The sequence below is a fragment of the Symphalangus syndactylus genome, chromosome 11 (genome assembly GCF_028878055.3).
Source record: "Symphalangus syndactylus isolate Jambi chromosome 11, NHGRI_mSymSyn1-v2.1_pri, whole genome shotgun sequence".
Lineage (NCBI taxonomy): Eukaryota > Metazoa > Chordata > Mammalia > Primates > Hylobatidae > Symphalangus > Symphalangus syndactylus.
Window position 1 is genome coordinate 47,462,087 of NC_072433.2, and position 12,414 is coordinate 47,474,500.

Consider the following 12,414-nt stretch of genomic DNA (forward strand, 5'->3'; position numbering starts at 1 on the left):
CCCAAGCTGGCCCAGTGAGATTTCACCCTGGAATCATTGAGGCAAGAAGACCTGGGGGGTGCCGAGTGTGTAGGATGTGAACCTGGAGCTGCAGGCAACCATATTGCCACCATGAGGCAAGAGGAAGTTAGAAAGTGAAGCCAAACAAAGGAAAGCAGAGCTAGGAGAAGAGAAACAGAGACCTCAAAACAGGCATCCTTTCATTCCAGCACCCAACCTCGAACTTTTTCTGTATCTTTCTGTTACAAGCCAACAAACTCTTTTTTTTTCCCAAAGTTAGTTTGAGGGAGTCTCTGTTCCTTGCAACTGAGCAAGTACTAGCTAAGTAAAAAGCAGAATGAAGACGGCTGGGTGCAGTGGTTCATGCCCATAACCTCAGCACTTTGGGAGGCCAAGGCAGGCGGATCACTTGAGATCAGGAGTTCAAGACCAGCCTGGCCAACATGGTGAAACCCCGCCTCTACTAAACATACAAAAATTAGCCAGTCATGGTGGCACATGCCTGTAATCCTAGCTATTCAGGAGGCTGAGGCAGGAGAATTGCTTGAACCTGGGAGGCAGAGGCTGCAGTGAGCTGAGATTATGCCACTGCACTCCAGCCTGGGCAACAGAGCAAGACCTTGTCTAAAAAAAAAAAAAGAAAAGAAAGGAAGCAGAACAAAGAAAGTGAGTTTTCCTTAGTTTTATATTTTACAAAGTCAGTACAGCATTTGCAATACTTCTAACACAGATCAGAAAACTACAAGCTTTTACCTTATTATAAAATTATTCAGCATATAAGTTAAAAGGAGAACCACACGATCACCGAATCCCATGTCTCAGATGGTTCTGGGGTTCTAAGGTTTTGAGAGCCATCAAGTAGCCTGTTCCAGGGTTTCCATCCAGCAATCCCTACCCCCCCTACATTTACCCCTGCTTCCAGGAGAAGTTCTTGTCTCCAAACAAGAAGGTCGCAGACTGTGGGCCTCGAAGCTGCACCTGTGTGAACCTCTGAGCTCAGCCGCCAGCCTCCATGAAGTCTTCACATCTCCTTATCTCAGTGAAGATGTGGCTGTGGCCACGAGGGCTGCGAACAATGACCCAGGCTTCTTCCGCAGGACCTCCGGCCGATCAAACTCTACCACCTGGAGGGTAGAGAAAGGTGAGGGGAGGATCAGGGCACAGCTGAGCTTGTGTCCTTGGAGGACTCAAAGGCATCTGGGGTAGCAGCCTGAGCCCTCATCCTCCCACCAGCCCAAGGACGCAGCCTTCACCTTCCCATTGCCCATAACCAAGATGCGGTCACAGTTCAGCACAGTGGTGACACGGTGGGCAATGACAAGCACAGTGCAGTCCTGGAAGGCTTCATGGATTGTGCGCTGGATCAGGCTGTCTGTCTCAGTGTCAATGGAGGCTGTGGCTTCATCGATAAGGATGATCTGATGAATACAAAACAGGGGTGAAGGCGTCTACTTCAGGCCCTGGACACCTGGGTTTACCACTAATTCACTAGGGCCCTTCCTCTCCAGGTCTCCATTTCTTTAGCTGGGAAATGGGAGAATTGTGCTGAGTGCAAAGCCTGCTCTGATTGCTGATTATCCATTACCTTATGAAGAGAACATTAGGTCTCAACCAGGAGCTAACTGCATTTTAGTGGCCAGAGAATTAAGTTCTTGGAAATGAAAATGGCCTAGTGGCAACTTCGTGGTTTATTAACTACTTTCCCATTTACCTAAAGTAGAGCAGTGATCTCTAGAAGGGGCAGGCACATACCCCAGGAGGCACATGAGATGATTTCTCCAGCATATGGATAAACACTCTTTTTAGTGTAACATTTTTGTATTTATTTCATTAACGATATGCATGAGGAAACTAACTTGCACTGAAAGTGTGATTTCACAGATGGCACTGCTTGGGTTGAGGCTGTTTTCGAAAAGGGAGTATCATTAGTAAATCACAGGATAGGTGGCACCCAGAGATGACAAAAATCATAAAGTAATGACTCAAATTTGGGAAGTAATACAGAGGAAGCCATTGCAGCACCAAATGGCTATGTAATTGAAATAAGGAAGTGTGAAGTGAAGAAAGTACTACGTGCACATTGCAAATTTGTTGTTCATCTCTCCAAAGAAGAGGGGGAAAGTCCTACCTCCTCTGAAATTTTCCCAGGCTTTGGGCCCCACTGAGCTCTTTTCCCATAGCTCTGACAGTTTGCACCAACAGTTTTTGCATTTATCATTAATTAACCATGATATGTGTGTGTGAGCATGCATACATGTGTGAGTATGGAGGAGGTGTGTACATATGCATGCATAAGTATGTGTGTACACGTGTGTCTTGCCTCGCCTACGTAGGAGAAGGTTTGCCCCAGGCTATCTCACATACTCAAGCACCTGAAATTATGGACAAAATATCTAGAAAGCTCTGGAAGCCCTGTTCCACGAAATTTGTAAAAATATGCAATTTTGCAGCCATAAAAAAGAATGAGTTAATGTCCTTTGCAGGGACATGGATGAAGCTGGAAGTCATCATTCTTAGCAAACTAACAGAGGAACAGAAAACCAAACACCGCATGTTCTCATTCACAAGTGGGAGTTGAACAATGAGAACACATGGACCCAGGGAGGGGAACATCACACACCAGGGCCTGTCAGGTGGTGGGGGGCAAGGAAAGGGAGAGCATTAGGACAAATGCCTAATGTATGTGGGTCTTAAAACCTAGATGATGGGTTGATAGGTGCAGCAAACCACCATGGCACATGTGTACCTATGTAACAAACCTGCACATTCTGCACATGTATCCCAGAACTTAAAGTAAATTTAAAAAAAAATATGCAATTTTGCCCCGGATCAGCATCTGTCATCCAATTCCCAATTCTAATAAAGATAAAAGGGATGTCCGGCATCCAAGTTTTTAAAACAGTATATAGTAGGCAATTTAAAAATCAACGAGGGTCTAATGTGTTGTGTTTTTCTGAGAAAAGAGAATCATCATTTGGTCTAGTTGGAGACATTTCAGCTCAGGTGTAAGGAATCCGCTATCAGGCAGCCTAGGCTGTGAATCTCATCTCCCATGCCTCACCCACACCACAAATGCATGTGGAATGGCACTCAGTGAAATGACTAAGCCCATCTTGAATTAATTGCTGTAGAAGGTGTAGGGAAGGGATCCAGTTTCAGCTTTCTACATATGGCTAGCCAGTTTTCCCAGCACCATTTATTAAATAGGGAATCCTTTCCCCATTTCTTGTTTTTGTCAGGTTTGTCAAAGATCAGATGGTTGTAGGTATGTGGAAATAATTACGAAAATGTGGCATATATACACCATGGAATACTATGCAGCCATAAAAAAGGATGAGTTCATATCCTTTGTAGGGACATGGATGAAGCTGGAAACCATCATTCTCAGCAAACTATTGCAAGGACAAAAAAAACCAAACACCGCATGTTCTCACTCATAGGTGGGAACTGAACAATGAGAACACTTGGACACAGGGTGGGGAACATCACACACCGGGGCCTGTGGTGGGGTGGGGGGAGGGGGGAGGGGAAGCATTAGGAGATATACCTAATGTAAATGACGAGTTAACGGGTGCAGCAAACCAACATGGCACATGTATACATATGTAACAAACCTGCACGTTGTGCACATGTACCCTAGAACTTAAAGTATAATAATACCAAAAAAGAAATGAATAAGCCCTTTGGATTCTGTTGTTGTTGTTGTTGTTGTTGAGAAAACGTACAGCACAGAGCCCAGTGTCCCACAGTAGTGAAGGGAGAAGGAGCCGGTGTGGCTTCCCTCATCATGCGTAGTCTATGGCTCCCCCGGCCACACAGCAGTGGTGGCCTCACCTTGGAGTTGCGAAGCACAGCCCGAGCAATGCAGAGCAGCTGCCTCTCCCCCACAGAGAAGTTTCCACCATTTTCCACCACATCCGTATGCAGCTTTTTGAGGAACTTTGAGATCTGTGATATGGGAAGAAGAGAACATAACATGCAAGCCACTGTGGGGTGAGACCCAACCTGACCTCGTCGGTCTCCCGCTGTGTTGGCAACACTGCCCTCCTCTCTCTATGCTCCAGCCTCTGTCTTCTTGCTCCTTAACGGCGCCTTGCTCACTCTCATCTCTGGGCCTTTGCATACGCTAGCTCCTGTGCCCAGAATGTCCTCTCAAAAGATCTTTCACCGGCTGCCCCTCAGTTCTTGGTCTCAGCTCAGCTATCACCTGGTTAAAGAGACCTTGCCTGGCCACCCAACGGAAAAGAGCTGCTCCTGCCCTGAAGTTTCTGTGGGTCTCATGACTACCTATGCAGCCCTTACCAGTATCTGAAAGTATCTCCTGCATTTACTTGTTGCCTTTATCTCCCATTGAATGTACCAGGAGGACAAAAACCTTATCTGCCTTGTCTTTGCTGTGCCCCTGAGCCTAGAACAGTGTCTGGCACACAGTTGGTGTCTGAGTGCCATCAGCCTTGACTTAGGAATGCCAAGTCATCTCATCTCCATGAGATGACGCATCCATGACCCGAAGCAGCAGCAGCTGGAACACCACATGAGGGGAGCCCCAAAGGAGCAGCCCCCATGGGTGATGCAGACTTAGACCAAGACTTGGGCCTTGGACCTACTTACGGCCTTGGTCAGGAATGTCCTCTCCAAGGCATCCCAGATCTGCTGGTCAGTGTGACGGTCAAAGGGATCTAGGTTGAATCTGCCGTATGAGAGAAAGAGAAGTGTTCAACAACATCACCCAGCCTTTGAACACTCATTTATATGCCCAGTGAATGACCAAGAATGTTTAGAACTGGATTATGGGGTTTAGGGAAATGCATGGAACCACCACGAACGGAGATTTCCTGCACCTCCCAGCACCTGTTCCTTCTGCAGGCAGCAGCCCCAGGTTTTGTTTAGGGGCCACCTGCTCCCCAGTCCCCCAGCCCATGTGTTCCAGGCTGGGCTCCACCATCCACTCCAGATGGAGCAAAGGGCTCAAGGATAAGCCAACCAACATACAGCGGTCCCTGGCCATGGTGCTTAGCTCGGGGTGGGAAAGTAACCAATCAGAGTGTATCTCAGGACTTTTCAGGCTACCATGGGAGAAGAGACATGCGGAGAGACTGCAACCATCCTCCCACAGGAGTGGGACACGTGGAGCCCCCCAGGGCCCTCATGTGGAGTTCAGAATGAAGCAAGGCAATGCTAGGGGAAAACTGGGCCCTGGAACTCAGCCTTGGCCTCCCCATTATCATGCATGAGTCATTAGAGGCCGCTTTTCCTTAAGCCATTTGGGTTTTGTTTTATTGTGTGATAGAAAGTACATAATATTTATTATTTTAACCACTTAAAAGTGTACAATTCAGGAGCATTAAATACATTAATAATGTCATGTAACCATTACCACTATTTATATCAAAAATATAATTATATCCATTACCACAAATATATAATTATATCCATTACCACTATTTATATCAAAAATATGATGTAATTTATATCAAAACCTTTTCCATCATCCTGCTGGGCACGGTGCTTCACGTGTAATCCCAGCACTTTGGGAGGCTGAGGTGGGTGGAACACTTGAGGTCAGGAGTTTGAGACCAGCCTGGCCAATATGGTGAAACCCCACTCCACTAAAAATACAAAAATTAGCCAGGCACAGTGATGCAAGCCTGTACTCCCAGTTACTCAGGAAGCTGAGACAGAAGAATCACTTAAACCCAGGAGGTGGAGGTTGCAGTGAGCTGAGATGGTGTCACTGCACTCTAGCCTGGGTGACAGAGTGAGACTCGGTCTCAGAACAGAACAAAACAAAACAAAACTTTTTCATTATCCCCAACAAAAACTCTATACCCATTAAACAGTCTCTTCTTTCCCCTCCCCACCAGCCCCTGGTAACTTCTATTCTACTTTCCATCGATATGGATTTGCCTATTCCAGCTGCCTCATATAAGTGGAATCATGTAGTATGTGTCCTTCTGTCTGGCATCTTTCACTTCGTGTCCATCCATATTGTGGCATGTATCATTTCCCTCCTTTTTAGAGCTGCATAATAATCCATTGTACGTATATATCACATTTTGTTTCTCCATTCATCTGTTTATAGACATATGACTTGTTTCCACCTTTTGGTTACTGTGAGTAGGGCTGCTCTAAACACTAGTGTACACATATGGGTTGAAGTCTCTGCTTTCAACACTTTGGGATATATAACTAGAAGTGAAATTCCTGGATTACATGGTAATTCTATGTTTAACTTTTTTTTTTTTTTTTTTTTTTAAGACAAGGTCTCACTCTGTTGACGAGGCTGGAGTGCAGTGGTGCAAACACAGCTCACTACAGCGTTGACCTCTTGGGCTCAAGCAAGCTTCCCACCTCAGTCTCCTGAGTAGCTGGAATTGCAAGCACAGACCACCATGCCCAGCTAATTTTTGTTTACCTTTTTGAGGAACTGCCAAATTGTTTTCCATGGTCTCTGCACAATTTTACATCCCCACTGGCAATGCATGAGAGTTTCAATTTTTTCACATCCTTGTTAATAATACTTGCTATTTACCTTTTATTATTGTTATAGCCATTCTAGTAGGTGTGAAGTGGTAGCTCATTGTGGGGGGTCTGGACTTTCTGTTTCTTGCAGTGAAAAGAATCCTAACATCCAGATAACTGACATGAGAGAGGGAATCTATCTGGACTTTACACCCAGCAAGCTTTACACTTGCATCTGGAACAGGCAGCACTACAGACACTTCCCTGCTATGCAGCCACGTAGCCCTGAGTGAAACCTGTCAACCTCTGCTTTATCCTTCCCCAGTTGTGCCAGCCACGCATATCTTGTGTGTAGGGCTAATGTGTACTAAAGAAGAGGCAGGTCTTATTTGCATGACATTTGATATCTCCAAAGCACTTTCATAGGTGGGTTATTTGACATTTTCTCCTCCATGAGATGGATATACTCCTTTCTTATCAGTTTTAAATGGCTTGTTCAAGGTCACACCACAAGCCAGTATGAGAGCCAGGCTGGCATCAAAGACATTCAGAGAGACGCTTAAGGTCAAGCCTTAAGTTCTAAGGTAGGATTTCAAGTCTACATTTCTTTCTGCAGCAAGAGATGGGGGAAATATCACAAATTATGGGTTTAGAACACCTAGGGTTATATCTCATCTTCACCATTTCTTTGTGTGTCCTTAAACAAGTCCCCTTCCTCTCTAAGCTCCGTGCCTTCATCTGTAAAATGGGGATAATGAAAGGGCCTCACAGGGTTGCTGAGAGAGTTAAATGAGACAGTATACTAAGGCATTCAGTTGGCACATATAAATGCTCAATAAATGTTAAGTTCATATTTTTACTACTCTTCATACCAACGCACAGGAGATTTGAACACATTCTACTGTAACATAGAAATCTATCACTAAATGTCTTATAATTCCCCTAATACAACCATTTTTTTGGTTTTTTTGTGGGGGCAGGGAAGGTTTTGAGACAGAGTTTCCTTCAGTCGCCCAGGCTGGAGTGCAGTAGTGCGATCTCAGCTCACTGCAACCTCCACCTCCCGGGCTCATGCAATTCTCGTGCCTCAGCCTCCCGAGTAGCTGGGATTACAGACATGCACCACCACATCTGGCTAATTTTTGTATTTTTATTAGAGACAGGGTTTTGTCATGTTGGCCAGGCTGGTCTCAAACTCCTGGCCTCAAGTGATCTCCCTGCCTTGGCCTCCCAAAGTGCTGGGATTGTAGGCATGAACTACCATGCCCCGCCTCATGACCCAGTCATTTTGAAACCCTGTGTCTGTGCACATATTGTTCCCTCTCCTTGAAAAGAGTTTCTCTCCTATTTCTGCCTGGCAAGCTCCTACTCAGCTTTCAAGACCCTGATCAAATGTCCCCTCCTCTGGGAAGCCTTTCTGGATTCACTCAGGCAGTGACTCATCCCAGTCGTAGCTCCTTAGCATTTTGTACATATCTCTGATCTAGCAATTACCCCTTCATACTGTGATTTATTGGGTCTTACCCCTGTACAAAACCATCTTCCCTACCCACATTGTGAGCTCCTACTGGGGGAGCAGGGGAAATGTACATTCATTAAACTGGCTCCAGTCCCTAGCACAGTGTCCGGACCAGGCAGAAGCTCAGAAAAGGCAAGTTAAATGAGTGGGAGGATGAATGAAGGAATGAATGAATGAAGCTCTGGGGCTCAGTTTATCCTCCTGGCTCTAAGAATTCTCCTTAAATATCACAAAACATGGGGGACCTAGCCTGCTTTTTAGTGCATCCGTCTTCCTCAGTCCCCATGCCTTTATGTTTCCTCCCAGATAAAGTGCATGGTCAGCAGGAGCCTAATCTGGATAAAGCTTCGTCCCTGAGTTGACTTCTGAGGACACAGAAAGTGTAGTGAAGAGGCTGGAACATCTGGTTCTGTCTGCTTCGCTGACTGGGCTGCCTGGATTTTTCTCACGTCACCCCTGTCCAGAATGTGTACCACTGAAGAAGCACTTCCTAAAAACGTCCCCAGGGGCTTTGCCCAGTGCACAGAGAGAATAAGCCACATCTGGACAAGAAAGAATATGGTAGCCTGAGTGCAAATGCTTAATGGTGTAGTGAAATCTGACCAATCTCATCAGTGTTTTGTTTCTGTTTTTTGTTTGTTTGCTTGTTTGTTTGTTTTTTAATAGAGTCAGGGTCTTGCTGTGTTGCCCAGGTTGGAGCACAGTGGCTATTCACAGGCACAGTCATAGTGTACTACAGCCCTGAGCTCCTGGGCTCAAGTGATCCTCCTGCCTCAGCCTCCCGAATAGCTGGGACTACAGCTGTGCACCACCATGCCATCCAGTTTCTAAAAAATAAAAATAGGTTTTGTTTTTGTGTATAACATCATGGTTTACAAAGTGCTCTTATATATATTGAGGCCTCATTTAACCCTCAACAGTACTTCAGTGAGGTAAGCCAGGTAGGCATGAGTGGCCCAGCAGGCCAAGGAGGCCTGGAAATCGGGGCACTGGTCACCAGCTCACTATAGGCAGCCTGGTGCTGGAATCCTGGTCCTGTGACCCACCTCCTACAGGCTGCCTGCTGGCCCAGCACTCACCTGACGGTTCCTGAGAGCAGCACTGGATCTTGAGGGATCACTGAGAGCTTGGACCACAAGTCCTCCAGGCCGATGCTGCAAATGTCCACGCCGTCAATGAGAATCCGGCCTGCCATGGGCTCCACCAGGCGGAAGAGAGCCATGCCCAAGGAGGACTTCCCTGTGGGGCAAGAAACGAATGGGGCCTCAGTTTCCTGCATCTGCACTAGCGGAAGCACAGGTCACACCTGGCGATCGCACCTGACCCGCTGCCCTCCGTGGCCCATTCTTCATCATTGTGAGCCCTGAAGGGGTGGGAGAGGGCTGGCGTCTCTGCTCCAGGTGGTACCTAATGCCATGAGCAGCTTGTTACAGCCTAGATCAGAGGGCACACGTGGGGCCCCCTGGATCAAAGCCAGCCCACAGACATATTTTGTTTCATACACACAATGTTAGGGTTATTTTTTAATTCCTTGCCAGCATTTTTAAAAATCCCAGATATAAAAGTTCAAATTGCATGTTTCTCTTGAAACTTAGTAGAATTGGCAACACTGGACCCATATCCCCCCCAGGCAACAGCTCAGCTGGAGCTGAGCGCGGCCACTTGGTTGAGACACAGTGGCATTCTCCAGTCACCACCCGCCCTCCCCAGCCCCCGTATATCACACCCACCTATGGCACTCAGCTATGTCACCTGCCAGGCTCCAAAGCATTGGAGTTCCGACCCTGTTCTCAAAGTTAAGCTCTATGAGGGTAGAAGCTGTGTGTCTTCCTTACCTTTCGGTTCCCAGGCACATAGTAGGTGCTTGGTAAAAACCTACTGAAAGAATATAGGCAGTAGGGTCAGAATCTACTGAGAGCTTCTCTCTGCCAGACCCCGGCCCTCTCAGGGTTTCCACCAATCGGCAGGTGGAAAACAGCAAGAGAAGAACACCCAGAAGAACATATGTGGAAGCTCTTCACCCTGCAGTGCGGGAGTGCTGAGGAGACAGAGACCAGGAAGGCTCTCAGCATCCATGGGGCTGCCTGGAGGAGGCAGCTCTGGGGTGTCCTGAAGTGGGGGACTGGGGACAAGAACCAAGTCTTACAGTAGTTTTTGAACAATGCAAAGAGGCAGAGGGAGGGGGACTTGGGCCAGATCTCCCAGAAGTGACAGGAGAGGAAGACAGGGAGAGAAACTGAGGAGGAGAAAGGAAACTGGGAGAGGAAAGAGGAGGAGGCAGAGGCTGGTGAGAGCAGTCCAGGAAGCGGGTGGGGAGGGAGGAAAAGGGGAGTCTGGATGTGACTCCTATCCTGCTCTTCATCCTGGCAGTGCCCTGCACTGCCCCTCCAAAAGTGCTCCTGCCCGGACCCTACACGCCTCAGCTTAAGCACTGGGCTCAGAACCCAGGTATCCACAGCCCGGTACCATTAGCCCCATTATTCTGCATAACACCGCCCTGTTTATTTCCTCCCTGGCAGCCACCACAGCCTGCAGCTGTCATATTTCCGTCTTTATTTGCTGGTCTATTTAACATCTCTCTCCTCCACTGGAATCCCATGATCACAGGGACCTTGGGTTTTGCTCACCAGTGTTTGTCTAGCACAGGGCCCAGCACAGCGTGAGGACCTAATACATATATGGGGGATGACTGAACAAATACATGCCCCCAAATAGGTCTAGTGCCCAAAGGGCAAAGGAGGAGCCGGGGATGATCCCCCAGGAAGCTCAGCTCACCAGAGCCCATCCTTCCCACGATGCCCACCACTTCGTGACTGCGGATGGTCAGGTTGATGCTGTGAAGCACGGTGGGTGTGTTGTCTCTGTATTTCATGTGATAATCCTGAAATGTGATTTCCCCATGCTGTGGCCACCCCTGGGGACAATTTGTGCCTTCCATGTGTAAAGGAGCTTCTGAGACACACATCTTGTTTTTGAAGAAAGAAAAAGAAATCAATAGTTATCATCCATCTCGGCCCACCCACTGTGGGCCTGCCAGCCTCTCACTGTAGGGGGTGTGACCCACCCCAGCCTGCCCTGTGCCAAGGTCAAGCCCCCTGCTGTGTAATCAGAGGAACATCCCCTGTGCCCCTATCGCCTAAAACACACAAAATTTTCCCCAGAAGATTGAGAAACCTGCATAGCTAATTCCCTTGTTATTAACATAGAGCAATGTTCCTGATTTACTGTGTGACTTTAAAGAAATAGAATCCAAGATAATGACAGTAAAGGCAGCAGAGACTCACCCCTTCAGGGGGTTTCATAGCTCAGAGCCCTTGTGCAGACTGAATCTCTCTCTATCCTCATCCTGTGAGACAGGCCTTTTTGGAGGCATTTCCCAGGTGAGGAGATAGAGGATCCAACAACTGGATCAACAACTTACTTAAGATAAGTTCCATAACTTACTTAAGATCACACAGTTTCAGGTTGGAACTCAAACCCAGATCTGCCTAACGCCGAGCCCACTCTGCATCAAGTGCAGTTGTGTGTGTTGAGAGCAAAGAACACTGGAGAAGAAGTTGGATCTGACCACCTGGCTCCAAGCCACAACTCCCCATGCTGGTGCTGTGTCACGGCAGCGTCCCTGGGCAGGAAATCAGGGCCCTACAATTCATAAATTCCATTCATGCAAGGGGGCAGGAGACCTGGTTTGCAGAGCGCTCTGCCAGCCCCAGCCTGTGTGATCTTAAGCAAAAATTCTGCCTGGCCCAACCTCGGTTTCCTTGTCTGAAAAATGTGGATAATCATTCAATCAACATAATAAAATTGTTCCCTGATCCCATGAGATAGTCTAGATAAAGGGCTTAGCACCATGCCTGGCCCATAGAAAGGTCTCAGTCACAATAATAAAGAACATGATGGAGCCTCACTATGGGTCAGGCAGTGTGCTAGGTGCTTTACGTGTTACATCATTTCAACTTTGTGATAATCTGGCAAAGCGATGCTATCATCTTTCTCATTTCAGAGATGGGGAAAACAGAGTTTGAATAAGTTGTCCAGGTTATTCCAATGATTCAAATGGTAAAGCTTAGACTTGAACCCAGGAAATCTGGCTACAGAATCTGTGCTCTTAGCCGTCATGACATAAATGCAAGCAATAATAGGAACAAAGATTATTGTCATCATTATTATTGCACCAGGCAAACCTCTCATTTCCAAGAGGAGAAGATGATCTCCTCTTCCACCTAGGAATGCTGTGAGGGATGTGGTCAAAGTGAGCAGACAGGTGTGGAAGAGCTTCAGCGAGAGGGTCAACAAAAGTCTGGGGAAGATGGGGAGGAAAGGCCAGGAGCCTGGTGTTTCCTGGGATGGTCTCAGGGCTCTGAGGCCGGTGGGGCTTGTAGAGGTCACAGAAGTCATGCCCCAACTTGCATAGCTCCCCACACTAGACCCAG

At 47.2% G+C, this 12,414-nt stretch overlaps 1 protein-coding gene across 1 annotated transcript in view; it reads right to left on the reverse strand.

Moving 5' to 3' along the window:
* Nucleotides 1-776: 776 nt before the first annotated feature.
* The window catches only part of LOC129492798 (ATP-binding cassette sub-family C member 11-like), a 78,195-nt gene continuing 66,557 nt past the window's right edge, over nucleotides 777-12,414 (reverse strand). Inside the window, 6 exon segments of the mRNA XM_055298102.2 lie at nucleotides 777-1,124; nucleotides 1,254-1,418; nucleotides 3,835-3,948; nucleotides 4,612-4,690; nucleotides 9,061-9,220; nucleotides 10,757-10,946. Coding sequence (XP_055154077.1) covers nucleotides 1,032-1,124; nucleotides 1,254-1,418; nucleotides 3,835-3,948; nucleotides 4,612-4,690; nucleotides 9,061-9,220; nucleotides 10,757-10,946 — 801 coding nt within the window. The 3' untranslated portion in view covers nucleotides 777-1,031.